The sequence below is a fragment of the Poromitra crassiceps genome (assembly GCF_964638095.1).
Source record: "Poromitra crassiceps genome assembly, chromosome: 20".
In the NCBI taxonomy this organism is placed as follows: Eukaryota; Metazoa; Chordata; class Actinopteri; order Beryciformes; family Melamphaidae; genus Poromitra; species Poromitra crassiceps.
In genome coordinates this window covers 8,984,722-9,002,602 of record NC_139637.1, presented here as the reverse complement: position 1 = coordinate 9,002,602, position 17,881 = coordinate 8,984,722, and the positions used below count along the sequence as shown (strand labels likewise).

General features: G+C 45.9%; 1 protein-coding gene across 1 annotated transcript in view; it reads left to right on the top strand.

Moving 5' to 3' along the window:
- LOC310794844 (NLR family CARD domain-containing protein 3-like) overlaps positions 1-16,660 on the top strand; it is a gene marked incomplete at both ends in the record, with an annotated part of 40,738 nt that extends 24,078 nt beyond the window's left edge. The window contains 5 exons of the mRNA XM_083656896.1: positions 4,633-4,647; positions 6,374-8,171; positions 8,267-8,440; positions 16,364-16,537; positions 16,633-16,660. Coding sequence (XP_083513022.1) covers positions 4,633-4,647; positions 6,374-8,171; positions 8,267-8,440; positions 16,364-16,537; positions 16,633-16,660 — 2,189 coding nt within the window. The remainder of the gene's footprint in view (positions 1-4,632; positions 4,648-6,373; positions 8,172-8,266; positions 8,441-16,363; positions 16,538-16,632) is intronic.
- Between the last annotated feature and the right edge of the window lie 1,221 nt (positions 16,661-17,881).

Genomic DNA, 17,881 nt, shown 5'->3' with positions numbered 1-17,881 from the left:
GCCCTGTCCTGCTCAGGATGGTGATTCGCACCGACGCCTCCCTCTGGGGATGGGGTGCGATTTGCGGGCATTTTTCGGCGAATGGCCGGTGGGAGGCTCAGGAGCTTCGCCACATAAACGTGCTAGAGCTGAAGGCGATTCGCCTGGCTCTGTTTCAGGACAAGCCCACCATCAATGGTGCCGTGGGCCCATTGTTGGTTGGGAGCTCTCCGGGGGACCGCACTGCCGGACAAGTCCGCGTGCGGTCGGACTAGAAGGAGAACGTTGCCTCCGCAGTCCCCCCAGCCTGCGGAGGTAACACTTCCAGCGGCTCACACTCACACATGGACACCATGTGCTGATTCGCTTGGACAATACGGCGGTGATCGCCCACCTGAACAAACAGGGCGGTGTGCGGTCAACGGCGATGAACCAGTTAGCGGCGGGGATTCACCTGTGGGTGTATCCCCGTCTCCTGTCAGTCTCGGCGGTTTATCTGCCGGGACGGCTGAATTACGGCGCCGACCTGCTGTCTCGAGGCTATCCCCGTCATACGGAGTGGTGCCTCCACCCCCAGGTGGTGGAACAAATTTGGGCCAGGTTTGGTCGTGCGCATCGCGCGCGCAACGCACTGCCCATTGTGGTTCTCGATCCAGGAGGACAGCCCCCCGTTGGGACACGACGCACTAGTGAACATGTGGCCACGGGAAGGGCTCTATGCGTTTCCACCAATCCCCCTGATCCGTCAGGTGTTGGACAGGGTGAAGGAACAACACCTCCGGCTTGTTCTAGTGGCCCCGTTCTGGCCTAGGCAGACATGGTTTGCGGGCCTGGTCTCCCTGACGTAAAGCCCGCCCTGGGCGTTGCCGGTGCGGGCCGATCTCCTATCCCAGGCAGAGGGGGAGGTGTTCCACCCCTCCCCAGGCAGGTGGAAGCTAGCAGTCTGGCTCCTGAACGGGACCAGTTGCTAGCCCAGGGCTTGCCCAACAATGTGGTATGCACTATTCAGAGTGCTAGGGCTGCTTCGACCCGCACTTAGTACACGTACAAGTGGCGGGTCTTTTCGCGTTGGTGCACAAGTAAGGGTGTGGATCCAGTCAACTGCAGTGTGCGACCAGTTCTCTGTTTCCTTCAGAGCCTGCTTGACGCGGGTCAGTCCCCGCAGTCGCTTAAGGTGTACGTAGCCGCGATTTCTGCTTGCCACATGGGAATCGAAGGGAGCCCCGTGGGGGCGTGCCCTTTGGTCTCGCGCTTCATGAAGGGGGCGCGTAAACGGCGGCCGCCGTCGCGCAGGGCCGCTGGAAGTCATTTTAAGCAGGGGGTGCTGGGAGGAAGGGACTCTCGGTGGGGCCCGCAAGAGCCCCGCCGAAAAAAATTTGGACGTTTTTTTTTTACATTTTTTTGCCATATTTAGAGGAATATCTCATTTTAAATTAGGATACTGTTGTGATGTAATTATTCAGTATTTTCTCCTTTTCTCACTCATTCAGAGCAAAGAGGGAGATATATAGCATGATGACAATGCTCTATATCTCCCTATTTGCTCTGAATACACCAGTAAACATGACACAGACTTAACATGATAGAAATATTATCAGCAAACTTAATGACTAGACTGATTATTCTGATCTGAATGGCATATATCAATAAACATTGACTCCTCTCTTTGCTGTATAGTGGGAGGTGCATTTTTGAGTAGGCTATTAAAATAGCATGTCAAGTTCACATTTCTTTATTGCCAGATTAAACAATTCGTATTGGTTGTTGGTTGGTTCAACACAACATGTGCGTGCATGCGCGCTTCTTCTTCTTCTCTAGCCTACAAGCATGTAACTTCCTTGATTGTTATTGTTGATAATTCTATTTAAATATGCTACATTTTAATTTCCCGAAACATTCTTAAACAAGAAAGGAACATAGTGCACTGCAAAATATTTTTAATTACATTTGTAAAAAAAAAAAAAAAAAAAAAATTGGGGGGAAAAAAAATCTAGGGGGTGCTGCAGCACCTGCAGCACCCCTACTTCCCGCGGCGCTGCCGTCGCGGGGCGTTTTTCCCAAATGGGACCTGGTTATGGTGCTGGACGGGCTAACGGGTCATCCGTTTGAGCCCTTGGACTCCGCTGATTTAAAGGTTCTGTCCTTAACTCATTGAATGCCATGGACGTCCTTCGACGTCCAATTAAATAGTGACGTAGAGTGCCACGGACGTCCTTCGACGTCCAATGCGTTTTTTGACGGTGGGACGTCGATCAAAGCCTTCCGCAGCTCCTGTACAACTATAGTAGCTATTGGAGGTCTATAACCTATTTTACAGAACCCTTAGGTGGCGACAGTGCTCTCCAGATTACAGAAATGTCAGGAATACACAGCCTGAAATAGCCTTGATGAAAGAGAACCCGCTCATGCTGCAGTCTAGAGCCATGTAGATTGTTCTGGCTGCAACTGACGGTGCGTGCGAACACAGTCAATCCGCGCACACAACTGAGTCCTTCTGCCTCTGTCTGTCTGTCAGCATAGTTTCTCCACATGATTAGCCGCTAGAAAAGCAGCAGCGCGACACTGAAAAGCCAAACCTTTCACTGCAGTCCGCGTGTGGCTTCTCCATGTTGCGCTGCCTGGGAGGCGGCGCTTCCCAGGCTTCCTAGACGCTTGGTGCGAGGCTGTGTGTTACTAGTGTGGGGAGGAGTTTTCAGCTGAGGGGGGGTGGGGCACGCAGGGCAGGACACAACTACACCACATCACTACATCAGAAAATATTACCGTATCTAGAGTCAGTGAATGTGCTTGAAATGCTGCATTTCACAAAAGGCTGAATATCTCAGCTTATAATTTGAAATGCCTGAAAACGCTGAAAACAACCTATCTTCTCCGGCTCATAACTAAAGAACGGAAAATGGTATCAATAAACTTTTTTTTGCTGATGATACAATAGAGTCTCCTTGTTCTTTTTGCGTGTTCGGTGTTTACATAGTAATATCACACAATATTCTGTGGGCCTCGAGAAATCACTGAAAACGCTCTGAAAACTCTGGCACTGGGAGCGTCCGTTCTCCAAAAGTGGCTGGCACTCAATGAGTTAAAGACCGCGCTGCTGCTGGCCTTGTCGTCAGGAAAGAGAGTTGGTGACCTGATTGCCCTCTCAGTGCAGCAGGCCTGTATGGTTTTTGGGAATGATGGGCGCAGGGTTACGTTGCGACCTAACCCGGCTTACCAACCCAAGAGTATTAATGCCGGCTATAGGTCTATGGTCATAGACTTATCAGCATTCTGTCCCCCGCCGTTCAGTTCGGGTGAGGAGAGACGCTTGCACATGCTGTGCCCCGTAAGGGCGCTCTCGGCCTATGTGGCCAGGACGCGTTCATTACGCACTACAGACCAGTTGTTGGTCTGCTTTGGGGCAGAAGGCCCAGGGTGGGCCCCTTTCCAAGGATCGCTTATCACACTGGATAGTGGAGGCGATCGCGTTGGCATACTCTGCCATGGGTAAGATACCCCCGGAGGGTATCAAGGCGCATTCTACGCGAGGTGTTGCGACATCCTCTGCGTTGTTGCGTGGTGTTTCGTTGGAGGACATGTGTGCAGTGGCCTCATGGTCCTCTCATCACACGTTTGTCAGGTACTACAGTCTCGACGTGTCCGGTTCGCGCACGCGGTACTGTCGGTGGCAAGGAAGTAGTATCGTTGCCACTCTAATATGTCAGACGGTCAGGCATGAACGTTGCCATACGGCCGTGGTTCACCGACGCCTTTCGGGTCGCCCTGTAGGGTGCTCCCGGCAGCAAGGGCGGTTGAATTTGGCACCAGAGTGAGAGCTTGAGTTCGAAACGAAGTAAAACGTTAGGGTTGTACTACAACCCAGGTTTTACGAGTGAGAACGAGAGCTCTCACTACCCAGCCTTGCTGCGTCGATGCGTCGTTGATTGCGTCGGATCTCAGCTGGCTGGAAGAATGAGTGACGTTTCCCTGGGATGACAGGACGTGACGTAGTCACGTGGATCCACGTCAGCCCCAGGGAACACCACGCCACCTACGGGTGGGCAGACGGTTTTAATGTAAAGTAATTTTTCGGAGCAAAATGACAATCTTCCATTGGGCTGCGTGTGCAGCGAACTAGGCACTAGAGTGAGAGCTCTCGTTCTCACTCGTAAAACCTGGGTTGTAGTACAACCCTAACGATACTTTACTAAAACAGTCATATATATTATATCAGAAGTGCTCTTTGTTTTGTGTTCACAGTAGCGATGTCAGTTAGATTTGGTTAGGTCAGAGCTAAGGAATAGTCTTTTAAATCACCCATCTTTGCTCAACACATCTGTCTTTTGTCACCCCAGGTGTGCATAAAATACAGGTTAAGAACTTATTTCTTTAAATACAAAGATGTGAAATAATTATCGGTTATTGTATCCGTTATTGGCCAGGAGAAGCAGATATTTATCGGTTATCGTATCGGCTGAAAAAAATCCATATCGTGCATCCCTAATTTACAGTGGATTTCACTGTGTGTGTGTGTGTGTGTGTGTGTGTGTGTGTGTGTGTGTGTGTGTGTGTGTGTGTGTGTGTGCGTGCGTGCGTGCGTGCGCCTGCATCTGTGTGTGTGTGTGCGTGTGCGTCTGTGACATTATATGACCTAATACTTCATGTGTTCTCCAGAGTCCACCAGGAGAGGTCAGAGGTTCACAGTGGTCAGTCTGTCCAGGAGCTTCAAACAGACCTAGACTCCATATTTATGGTGTGTAAATGTACAACACATTTTACTGCAGCTACTGAATTACAAAACAACTACTCTGGTCTTATAACAGTCTGTTGTTTGTTGTTGTTGTTGTTGTTGTTGTTTCTCCTCTAGTCTCTCCCAAGACTCAAATATTACGTTGAATCGCTGCGCTCCGCATACTACACAAATGAGTCTGTGCCACTTCACAGCCACTGCTGGGGTTTGAGGGCGGGTCTAGGCGGGTTGAAATTGAATGAGTGACAGGTCATAGGACCAATGAGAGAGCGGTTCGAAAAATGGGCTGCGCTTCCCGTGCAGAGCCATGTCGATAGAAGAGTCCCGACATCTCCATTCACTCCAATGGACCAGTTTTTTACTCTCAAGAGTTCCAGGAATTAAGGTCCTGGATTAAGCAGCACTGCCAAGTTGCAGCAAAATAGACAGTTTGTGTTGTACTCTGAAAGGGTTTTCCCCCCCTTGAATCAAATTGTACATTATCAGCTTTATTTTAGCATGCAAAAGTAGCGCGAGACCCATTCCTGGCTGTTCATTGGCTAATGAGTCTCACATTTTGGTCATTGGCTAATGAGTCTCACATTTTGGTCCTCCGCTGACGCCACTCTCTCTCTAGTCTAGAGGACACTACTCCCGTGTCGTCTGATCGCAGATTGCAAAGTCGTTACTGAGTGGTGGAGACTGAATCCACCACTGGCCAATCACTGGCCAAGTGAACGTTCACTTCCGTCCCCAGCTGGCTGAGGAGAGTGTCCCAGACCCAGAGAGAGATCTGCAGCATGCAGTAACGTAGTGTATCAGCGTAACAACTCTCATGGGTCTGGCGTTGAGACTATTTTTCCCCAAACCCTGTTCCATCAGGAGGTCTTTTGCCTACTTCCTGGTCATTATTGTAGATAAGAATTTGTTCTTAACTAACTTCTTGCCTGGTAAAATAAAGATTGTTGGTTGATGAGGTCTTCAAGCTGCACTCTTTAGACCAGTGGATCTGATGTTATTACAGTATTATTATTATTTTTCAGAATGTTTAATTCAAATGTTATTCTGTTGCAGCTGCTTGAGGAGAACATTGTCACTTTTGTGAAGAAGGAGCTGAAGAGAGTCCAGCTGGTTCTGAGTCTGGATTACCCAGAATGCTTAGAGAGTCCGAGGGAGGAGGAGGAGGCGGTGGACAGTGAGGAGGAAGAGCAGAGGAGGAGCAGCACAGAGGCTTTTCTAAACATCACACTGCTCTTCCTGAGGAGAATGAAGCAGGAGGAGCTGGCTGACTCTCTGCAGAGCAGTAAGAGGCTTTAACAGCTTTAACATGATGGAGGGAGGAAGTGGTGGCAAAATGGGAGATATATGATTAGTTAAATATAGACATTTCTCAAGAAAGATTGATTCAATTCCAGATTGCAAAATAATATTCACAATCCTCATGAATCATCAAATCATTGATTTATTCATGTGGGTGTATAATGCTGAACACAGTATCATTAAAGAACAAATGCCACCACAGATGCATTTCACATTGGGTAGCACACACAGTCAGGACCTGTTTGTCCACCAGTGATGAGCAGAATAGATGCTATAGGGTTAGGAAAAGTATGCATTCGCAGATTAATATTTACACTTCTCATATTTACAGCAACACCCACTGATTGATGTCATTTGTACTTTCAGAAACTCTTGCTGGAGTGTGCCAACGTAATCACAAATCCAGTCTGAAGGAGAAGTTCCAGTGTCTGTTTGAGGGGATTGCTAAAGCAGGAAACCCAACACTTCTGAATCAGACCTACACAGAGCATTACCTCACAGAGGGAGGGAGTGGAGATGTCAATGATGAACATGAGGTGAGACAGATTGAAGCAGCATCCAGGAAACCAGTGAGACCGGAAACAATAATCAAAAGTGAAGACATCTTTAAACCCTTACCTGGAAGAGATGAACCAACCAGAACATTGATGACAAAGGGAGTGGCTGGCATTGGGAAAACAGTCTTAACACAGAAGTTCACTCTGGACTGGGCTGAAGACAAAGCCAACCAGGATATACAGTTCACATTTCCATTCACTTTCCGAGAGCTGAATCTGCTGAAAGGGAAAAAGTACAGCTTGGTGGAACTTCTTCATCACTTCTTTCCTGAGACCAAAGGAATCTTCAGATTTGACAAGTTCCATGTTGTGTTCATCTTTGATGGTGTGGATGAGTGTCGACTTCCTCTGGACTTCCAGAACAACAGGATTGTGACTGATGTTACAGAGTCAACCTCGGTGGATGTGCTGCTGACAAACCTTATCAAGGGGAAACTGCTTCCCGCTGCTCACCTCTGGATGACCACACGACCGGCAGCAGCCAAGCAGATCCCTCCTGAGTGCATTGACATGGTAACAGAGGTGAGAGGCTTCACTGACTCACAGAAGGATGAGTACTTCAGGAAGAGATTCAGAGATGAGGAGCAGGCCAGCAGAATCATTTCCCACATCAAGACTTCACGAACCCTCCACATCATGTGCCACATACCAGTGTTTTGTTGGATCACTGCTACAGTTCTGGAGCTTGTCTTGAAAACCAGAGAGAGAAGAAACATGCCCAAGACCCTGACTGAGATGTACATCCACTTCCTGTTGGTTCAGTCCAAACAGGCGGATGTCAAGTATCATGGGAGTGCTGAAACAGATCCAATCTGGAATACAGAGAGCAGTAAGATGATTCTCTCTCTGGGAAAACTGGCTTTTGAGGAGCTAGAGAGAGGCAACCTAATCTTCTATGAAGCCGACCTGAGAAAGTGTAACATTGATATCAGAGCAGCTTCAGTGTACTCAGGAGTGTTCACACAGATCTTTAAAGAGGAGCGTGGGCTGAACGAGGACACTGTATTCTGCTTTGTCCATCTGAGCATTCAGGAGTTTCTGGCTGCAGTTTATGTCTTTCTGTCCTTCATCAACACTGGTGTCAATCTACTGTCAGAAAGTCAATCAACATCCTGGTGGTCAACACTATCAAGAGACAAATCTAAACTAACACGCCTCTACCAGAGTGCTGTGGACAAGGCCTTACAGAGTCCAAATGGACACCTGGACTTGTTCCTCCGCTTCCTCCTGGGTCTTTCACTAGAGACCAATCAGACTCTCCTAAGAGGCCTGCTGACACAGACAGGAAGTAGTTTGAAGACCAATCAGAAAACGGTCCGGTACATCCAGGAGAAGATCAAGGTGAATCCCTCTTCAGAGAAAAGCATCAATCTATTCCACTGTCTGAATGAGCTGAATGATCATTCTCTAGTGGAGGAGATCCAACAGCACCTGAGTTCAGGAAGTCTCTCCACAGCCGGACTCTCCCCTGCTCAGTGGTCAGCTCTGGTCTTCATCTTACTGTCATCAGAAAAAGAGCTCGATGTGTTTGACCTGAAGAAATACTCTGCTTCAGAGGAGGCTCTCCTGGGGCTGCTGCCGCTGGTCAAAGCCTCCAATAAATCTCTGTAGGTGCATGCATAACTTGATGTCTTCAATATGAAATGCAATATACAGAAAAAACTATTTTCAAATTTTTTGTTCATGGCTAATTCTTCCCCAGGTTGAGTGGCTGTAAGCTGTCAAAGAGAAGCTGTGAAGCTCTGGCCTCAGTTCTCAGCTCCCAGTCCTCTAGTCTGCGAGAGCTGGACCTGAGTAACAACAACTTGGAAGATCCAGGTGTGAAGCTGCTCTCTGCTGGACTGGAGAGTCCAAACTGTAGACTGGAGAGTCTCAGGTCAGTATCCCTTAAGCCCATGGTACACCAATCAAACCTTCTCCAACAAACACAGATGTTTGTTTGGTGCCCCATTGCTGGCTGTCATTGTTTGGAATTGTTTGGAGATGTTTGGTCAGATTCAACATGTTCAATCCTTTATAGAGGTCTTCACAGGTCTACTCGGGTATTACACATAACGATAGAATAGATAGTGATAGAATCGGACCCGACCCGGACCCTAATTGATCATAATAAATATGGACCCGGACCCGTACGGGTCTCGGGTCGGGTCCCTGATCCCACTCAGATGCACCACAGAGAGGCACAGGAAATAATTCCTGCCTGTGAAGTAGCCGGCATCCCGTGTTGTGCACAACCACGCTCTGACGTATGTGTGCGTTTGCGTGACAGGTCTACCTGAGATCGTGAGGATTACTTTTTCTTTTCTTCTCTTTTTACATAGAAAACACTGCATTCTGGCGGGCAATGATCTAACGCAGTAATGCAGCCTTTCTTGGATTAATAACTGTAATATAATTACTGTTTTGGAAATTGTAACGCCTTATATTACTTTGTATTACAAAACATGTACGTGTGAGTGTTTCTGACGCTGTTAGAATTTGTATTTTGGGTGACTGAACGGCGATACCATAAGCCGCTTTCAGACATGCCTTGGAATTCGGGAGTTACAGTATCTAGAGGGCATCCGGATGGCGGTGTATGTATGTACGTATGTATGTATGAACACATTTTGGTGAGCTTTGCGAACTCCCGCGACCCTCCTACTATCCGGAGGTGAGACAACCTCGAGCCCTTGTATCAGGGACGGATTAGCCCCCCCCCCCCCCCCTCCCAAGAGCTACGTGAAGTAGCCAGCTCAGTGAGTGCATGAGGAGAGGGAGGGAGACAGAAAGCCAGCGTGGCAGATTATTATTATACTGTATGTGAATGAGCGAGCAAAAAAAACATCATGCCGTTTCAGTTTTTCCAAATGAAGCTCGAACTTGCTCCGTGTGTGTCAGCCAACAGGCTACATGTTGCTGGATTGAAATGCTCATGGCTTTGATCTTATTTAATTTCTGCATAGCTTCGCACAGCACACACATTTAATTAGCATTTTTGGACGCGAGGGTCGTCCTGCTTCCCAGTATTGGACATCGCTAGGTATGGTATCTGGATCTGGTTGCGTTCATGCCTTTGATTTAATGTTTACACAGCATTTGTGAAGATTCACGTGTAGAACTGCAAATTCCAAGTAGCGTCAAGTCAGGCAGTATAAATGGAAACTTCAGGGTATAACCTTCGCAATAATAGCAATTAAATGAAGTAAATGCACGTGTAATGTTTTTTTGTGTGTGTTATCCGAAAGATACAGAACAGAGATAAACTGGAAGAATATCTGCTCCCTTCGAAAAGTCAATTTTAACCCGTAGTGAGTCGACCGTTCTGATTTCTTGTTACTAAGCAATACAACATTGATTTTATTTTGAAGGTAAAAACGTCTAGCTTCCTGTATTCTGTATAATTCTAGTGGGGTTGACGCATTTTAGGACTGAACATAGCAAAGACCTGTTTTATTTTTAGCGCTTGAGACTCGAGGAAATCGATGCATCTGGGCGTGAGTTGTAGGGTTGTTTAATTAATTACTAACGTTATGCGCAAACGATTATATGCCGTGAATGTTAGCAGTTATCGCCCATTATCTATTTTTAGCAACTTGTTTTCAGACTTTGCATGTCATGATAGTTTGTTGAATGTCAATGCGATTCACTTAAAGCAGCTACGAGCAAGATTTTCAATTGTTATTAAACAGTCTGAATGTAATATTGATGCATCACATCTTACCCTATAATAGTAGCTGAGACCAAAGCCTTGTGAATCGGAGATTGCTCTCTTGATGATTATAGAGTCTGTGTCTGTCTTCCGGTGGGCCGGATAGACCAGGAAGTGAAATGAAACGTTTTACGGCAGCTGCCTGCCTTCAACCGTTTCGCTCTTCCTAGCAACATACCATAAACAAGGAGAACGCCATGCTCGCTATATCCAGGGGCTTGCTACTCTCGCGAACATCTCTCGTTATATTCTAACAGTTTGTTTGGAAGTAATTTTGTTATTTTGTGGTTATGGCCGAAGTGGCTGCCGCAAACCGTTTCATTTCACTTCCTGATCTGCCCCGGCCGCAGACAGACTAATCATCAAGACAACACTGGCCGATTCACTCGGTGTTCAAGCGAGACTACTCTGCGTTGGTCTCGTCTACTATTAGAGGTAAGATGTGAGGCATCGATATTAAAATTAGACTGTTTAATAACAATTGAAAACCTTGCTCGTAGCTGCTTTAAGGCTATGCTCAGACATTGAAGTACAGCTGTGTGGTCAGTTTTCACAACTCCCCATTGTGTGGTCATGTCCAAATTCCCCCCACCCCCGCCCCCTCTCTACTTTACACCCTACTTTACATGCTCCACATGTATGAAAGCAACATGCCTCATGTCTGAAAGGTTACACTTCACATATCCCCCGGGTCAGGCTCAGGGCAAGGGAATTGGAGGAATAACACTCCAACCTGACAGGAGGAACAAAATACAATACCAGCAACAATTGTGCAGCCTACACATTTGAGGCCATAGAGACCTCCCAGGAAGCTACAGGATGAGGAACCAAATACATTTAACTGAGCAAAATATCTCAATAACAAAAAACAATGTTTGACTCAGAGAAATGGAGAGAAATCAATATCATCATTCAAACCAGGGAAGGTGGTTGATTTTAGGGTTACAATCCAAAAAGTTTCTCTTTGGAGGAGATGTTTGAGTCTATCCCCTCCTCTGGCAGATTTGGGGATGACTTCTATTGTCATGAAATGCCATGCATTTCAGTGTTGGGCCTCTACCCTGATGAAGGCTCTCTGTAGCTGAACGCATTGGTCTGTTTAATTGTGTAAGATTTAGCCATGCCACAATAAAGGCTTTTTAACTTTTCTACCTGAAACAGAGTGCAATAAAGGCTTTTTAACTTTTCTACCTGAAACAGAGTGGCCTTGGATTTTTCAAGTTTTTCCTGTACTCTACTCCATTTTTTGACTTTTACAAGGATCCAACTTGAACTTTTTCTCATGCTTCTCTCCACCCTCACCAAAGAGCACCTGTTTCAGTGATTTTACTAAGGACCCACGCAGCGCTTCCTCATCCCTTCTGTTAAATAAGGTTTGACTGAGCTCCAGCTAAATTGTCAAGTATTGCAGTCTGCTTGCCACCCAGGCACTTACTATATGTAGCCTACTTAATTTATATGATATAAATGTAACCAAACAGGTCGGCTTTGTGCACACAGGATAAGTAGGTAAAAAAAATTTGGGAGAGAGATCCTTTATTGATTTGTTTGGGAAGAGGGTTTACTCTGAATACATTTGAGAACTGAACTGAATTGAAGAAACTGAATTTCTACCTTTTGCTGTACAGTACCTCCAATACACTGGATATTGGGTTTGCATTCTCACTCTGATTATGTAAGGGTTAATGCACGACGAGGTGTCCATTATCAGAAATTATTGGACGACGTGGAGATGTAAACCATCCGAGGTGAAGCCGCGAAGTCCAATAATTTCCGATAATGGACACCTCGAAGTGCATTAACCCGCTTATACCATGGTCACTTGGCAAAGAAACAAAACAAAACAACAACATTTATATTTCCATGCATTTTGCAATCAAAATCTAGTTTTCATAACCTTGAATATGAGTTGAGAACAGGGCTGTAGTGGTGGCTAAACGCACGTAAACGGTGTTTACGTACCTTTTTCAATGCTCTGCAGCGTTTAGGCACCTTTTAAGATTGTTTACTCACATGTTTAAATCGTTTATGCACACTTATTATTGCACGAGTTTTAACACGTTCGCGCAAACTCCGTTGATGCGGAGAGCACGCCAAGCACGTCACACACCAAAAGAAAAGAAAAAAGATTACACATGGGCATGGCACTGACCAGGATCTCCGTGAACCGTAGCCTATTTTTGTGGAGCGCGTGGAGGTACACGACCCCGGTCACGTTGGTGCCTTTATCGAGCTGTGCTTGCCTGCCCAGACAGCGCTCCCTTCAAACAACTTAACGGTGCCATTGTGCCAGCGATGCGCAATGCGCATTTGGAGAGCTGAACATAGGTAAGGTTGGTTAAAAATGTGTGTCCGGAGTGGGGAAAATCATATAGGCTCACCGTTTTACAACTGAAGAGTGAATCACTGGTGTATGAAACATGATTGATTTCCCTCTGATCAAGTAAAGTTTGTAACATTAGGTGCGTGCGAGTCGACTTGAATAGTCCAGGTGCTACTGTATAAAGCCAATATAATACGACCATGTTGAAAACTATCTAGAAACATACTGGTGTTTGTTGTGCCGAGATCTGTATAAATGAATATTGGCTGACTAAAATTTAGTGGCCAGAGTGGCAGAACCACTTTTATTTCCATGTACAGTATGTTGTCTACCTATCCTTGCCCAATGTGTTTGTGGACAGTTTGAATTATATATTGGTATTCAAGAATCACAGATTCAATCTGTCTACATACTTTTAGCTATAAAGCTGAAGCTGACAATCACAGGTACAGTGTGTGTGAGAGAGAGAACTATATTACTCTTCAAACTGTATATACTGGGTTCATACAAGGTCCTTCAAAGTAGGCTACCTACTGTATAATTTAACTTTTCATACCTGGAGAAATTCAACAAATGTTCAATAAATACATTTTATATTGATTGTTTAGGCCTAATTATTTGTAAAGTCACAACACATTAGAGATGTGTGTAGTTCATTTTGCTCTCAAATGCACCAGGTTGATGAATTTTACTTCGGGGGAGAATCCCCCCGGACCCCCCTTGAGGGGCAAGGCCCATCCCATAGCCAGCTACTTTTTCTATCTGGCTGGCTACTCAGAAATGTGGGGGAACCCCCTGATATACCTTATAGGGCTATATGATTCAGATTAAGTTGTTCTATATACTCTCATATTTTGTCTTGTATATCGGTCACGGAAGCTTATTTATCCGCCGTTATAACACTGCCGGTGCCGCGTGAGAAAGCTGCCTCGAGTCAAAAGTATAGTTTACCCACTTTTTTTTTACCACTACAGCACTGGTTGAGAACCGGCGAGACAAAATAGTCCCCTCAGCTGCTCAAGATTAGGCTATCATTGGATAAAATGGCCGCTTAGTGCCTGCACCTGGCGCAATTCTAGAGTCAAGCTAACTAATAATTTAGCCAATTGTATGTAACATATGAAATAAAAGCAAACGGCAATTCTAAGAATGCAACGCCATGTAACTGGCTCGTTAATTCTCGCATTCAAGGGAATTACATTAACGTCTGCGGGTCTTATAGATGTAAATGGCTGGCGCTGCGCTCGGAGGAGACTGAAAACCATCAGCTTTCTATGTTGGAGTCCAGGTATGTTTTGTGCAAGGACGTCTCTCAGTGTGTTGCTGTTAACTGCCAATTTCGTTGTTTTCTTTTTGTTGATCTTGTCTTTTTCCTCTTCAACTTGACTTGGTATCAGTGATAGAGGCAGCGGGCGCTCTCCCAGAGCGCCTGGCTGCTGCTTGCTGCAAGTTGTAAACAGAGGGTTTGACAGCTGAGAGCCCGGCTTCTGTCAGCTGACCAGAACAAAAATCTGATTTCTAAATAGCCGTTATTTATTATACACCTATAAAAGTGCCATATTAAGGGTTAACGGTGGTAACGGCTCTGTCGTGGTCGTAATCCTGGCACATTGATATGAACGGTGAACAGACCATTTAGCTAGGTGTACATTGTCACTGTACATTATCACAAATTAATGGACACCTTGCAGCCAATCAGAATCGAGTATTCACCCAGACCATGGTATAATGCTTGTAAACATTCTGCTTGGTGGTTCAAAAAGTGGCCCCCGGTCAAAGCAAGTTGAGTATCCATTTACTGTACATTACATTACTTTTATTTATTTTATTTATTCGTTTATTGAACAGGGACAAATGCATTGAACATTATTTCATATGACCTACAAAACAGATGTCATGCATACAGATTTCTAGCCGAGGCTAATTTGCAACCCCTGTCCCTGCTTATGCCTTTACTATTCAAACAAAAGTTCAAGAGAAAAATTAACACAGTACCAAAACGTTAAAAACGAACCATATAAAACAGAACAAAATAAAGACAAAAGCAAAAACACAAAACAGATAAGGACAGAAAACTAAAATAGTACAATACTAAAAGTCAATGTTCACAGGCTTGTTTCAGTTTCAGCCATTGTTTTGCTTGTGTGTTAAATACGGTGAGTTCTGTCAATCTTTTTATTTCAGGTGGTAATGTGTTCCATAATTTGGTACCTATTACCGAGAAGGATGACTGTTCTGCGTTTCGCTGTTCTACAGTTCCCGCTTGCTGCACCCCTAGTTCTAATACCACCGTCTTGTTTGTTTATTAACTGGCAAAGTATCTCTGGAGAAAGGCTGTTCACACATTTAAAAATAAGTTTTAAAAATGAGAAGCCGACAAAACTGTCGGAATACATTATGTAATTTGGCAGACGCTTTTATCTAAAGCGACTTACAATAACACATTTTTGTCAGCAATAGAGCAATCAACTATGCAACACAGTCTATGACAACTACAACTTCTGAAGGAATAGTGGTAAAGTTAAGTTAGTGAGTAGTTAGTAAGGTTTTTTTTGGGCGAGAGAGAGAAAGAAGTTAGTTTCAAGAAGGGCCCAGATGGAGCCTGAAAAGGTGTGTCTTTAGTCTTTTCCGAAAGATCGAGAGTGATTCAGAAGGTGGAAGCTCGTTCCAACATTGAGGTGCCAGGGACGAGAAGAGTCGCGAACGGGATGAGCGACTTTTGAGCCCCCGTAGTGGAGGAGGGGCGAGGCGACCTGCACTGGTGGAGGAGCGGAGGGAAGGGTGAGAGATTTGGAGCCTGACCATAGATTGTAGGTACAGAGGGGCTGTCTGGTGTACTGCCCTGTAGGCCAGAACCAGTGTTTTGAATTTAATGCGTGCCGAGATGGGAAGCTAGTGAAGGTCCCGGAAGAGGGGAGTGACATGAGAGAATTTTAGGTTGGTTGAAAACCAGATGGGCTGCAGCGTTCTGAATAAGCTGAAGCGAACGGATGTCAGCGGCAGGAAGGCCGGCCAGAAGCACGTTGCAGTAGTCCAGGCGGGAGATGATAAGTGACTGGACCAGGAGTTGTGTCGCTTCCCTGGTGGGAAACGGGCGGATTTTGCGGATGTTGTACAGGGAGAACCTACAGGAGCGTGCTGTCGCAGCAATGTAGGGCGAGCAAGACAGCTGGTTGTCAATGATCACCCCAAGGTTCTTAGCTGCTTGGGAGGGAAGTACAGTGGTATTTTCAATGGAGATGGAGAGGTCTGCTAGAGGGCAGTCTTTCCCTGGGAGGAAGAGTAACTCAGTCTTACCTATCAGTCTTAGTATCCCTGCTTTAGCCCATAGCACACCAATCAAACATTCCCCAACTGCCAGCATTGTTGTTGTGCTTTAACCTGATCAACAGATGACCATTTACCTCCTGCTTTACATACAGATTACTATCAGTTACATCCTGCTTTACATACAGATTACTATCAGCAGACGAACGATTTTCTCTGTCCATGTATTTTTTAAACCAGGTGTGATACCAACATTTAGCCCTTCATAGCCCCTCTGAATGACTTTCCATGAGGGCATTTCATTCTTTCCTCTCTGTGCTGCCTCAGTTGTTGAAACCTGAAAAAGTAGAAAGGACTTCTAATATTCTGTCAGACAGTGAGTAGGGAACTCTCAAACTGCAGCACATAACCACAGAGCTGACCAGCCAACTGTATGAGGTAGTAACCGTTTTGCTAGAATTTGACGGCATTATCACAACTGTTTGTGTGTGTGTGTGTGTGTGTGTGTGTGTGTGCAGTTTGTCAGGCTGTCTGCTTACAGAGGAAGGCTGTGCTTCTCTGGCCTCAGCTCTGAGCTCCAACCCCTCCCATCTGAGAGAGCTGGACCTGAGCTACAATCATCCAGGAGGCCCAGGAGTGGAGCTGCTCTCTGCTGGACTGGAGGATCCACACTGGAGACTGGACTCTCTCAGGTATATATTTAAAAAGCATCACCCTCCCCTATTTCCTCCATTGACCCCTTCCATAAATAACGAACGGCCCCTATTATATGGAAAACCCTTCATAGGGAAGGTTTTGTTTCTGTCCTCAAATAGAATACTCTGGTCTGACTTTGTTTGCCCCACAGTGTGGACCATGGTGGAGTCCAGTGGTTGAAACCAGGCCTGAGGAAGTGTAAGTGTTTATCTCCTTAATAAATGCACGACCGTCTGTATGTTCTCTGTTTATCACACATCTCGAGAGCCGTTCGTCCGATCGACTTCAAACTTGCCGAGTGTGTTTCTGAGACACTGAGAAAATGCAGTGTTGAATAGTGCAAATTAGACACGTGACATGTTCAATATTAATACTTTTAGACAAGATTTTTACTATAAGCACCGCCCCACTGGGATGCGCTGGCGAGCAACCAGCGAGCCGGAAGCTGTGTGGCGCTGGCGGAGCTTAATAATATATGTGAAATTTGTGGACCTATAGGAGGTAAATCTGTGCATGGATTTTATTTTCTCCAGCGGATATCTTAAGGCTGCAACACACCACCAAAACTTCAAAAGACAAAGAATGCCGACTGTTGCATCACCTCACATCTCCTGTGTCACGGCCAAAAATGTGCACTTGAACACACTGCAAAGACAAAAGTCAACTAGTATAGCACGTACGTTACTGTGACTGCATGAGACCATAGTCAAGTCAAGTTTATTTGTATAGCCCTAATTCACAAGCATGTCTCAGAGGACTTCACAGAAAATATGTCTAGCTAATTCTAGCTGACACAACAGTAGCAATTACAGTAGTAAGGAAAACACATTGAACAATCATATGATAGAGAAATATAGAAAATATAGAAATATAGAATAGAAAGGGTGCCATGCTTTAGGGTAGAATGGGTGCTATGCTTTAGAATAGTGGGGGAGGAGAGATCAGGAGAGGGAGGAGGTGGGGAGTGTGCAGGGGAGGGAGAGCAGGGGGAATGTGAGAGGAGAGAGCAGGAAAGTGATGAGGTCAATTTCCCACATGAATGGGAAATGTGGGGGAGGAGAGAGCCGGGAAGGGGAGGAGAGAGCAGGGAAGGGGAGGAGGTGGGGAAGGGAGAAAGAGGCCAGAGCAGCGAAGGGGAGGAGAGAGCAGGGAAGGGGAGGAGGTGGGGAAGGGAGAAAGAGGACAGAGCAGGGAAGGGGAGGAGAGAGCAGGGAAGGGGAGGAGAGAGCAGGGAAGGGGAGGAGGGAGGGAGAGCGGGAGATGTGGGGGCGGAGAGAGCAGGGAAAGGGAGAAGGTGGGGAGGGAATGGGAAATGTGGGGGAGGAGAGAGCAAGGAAGGA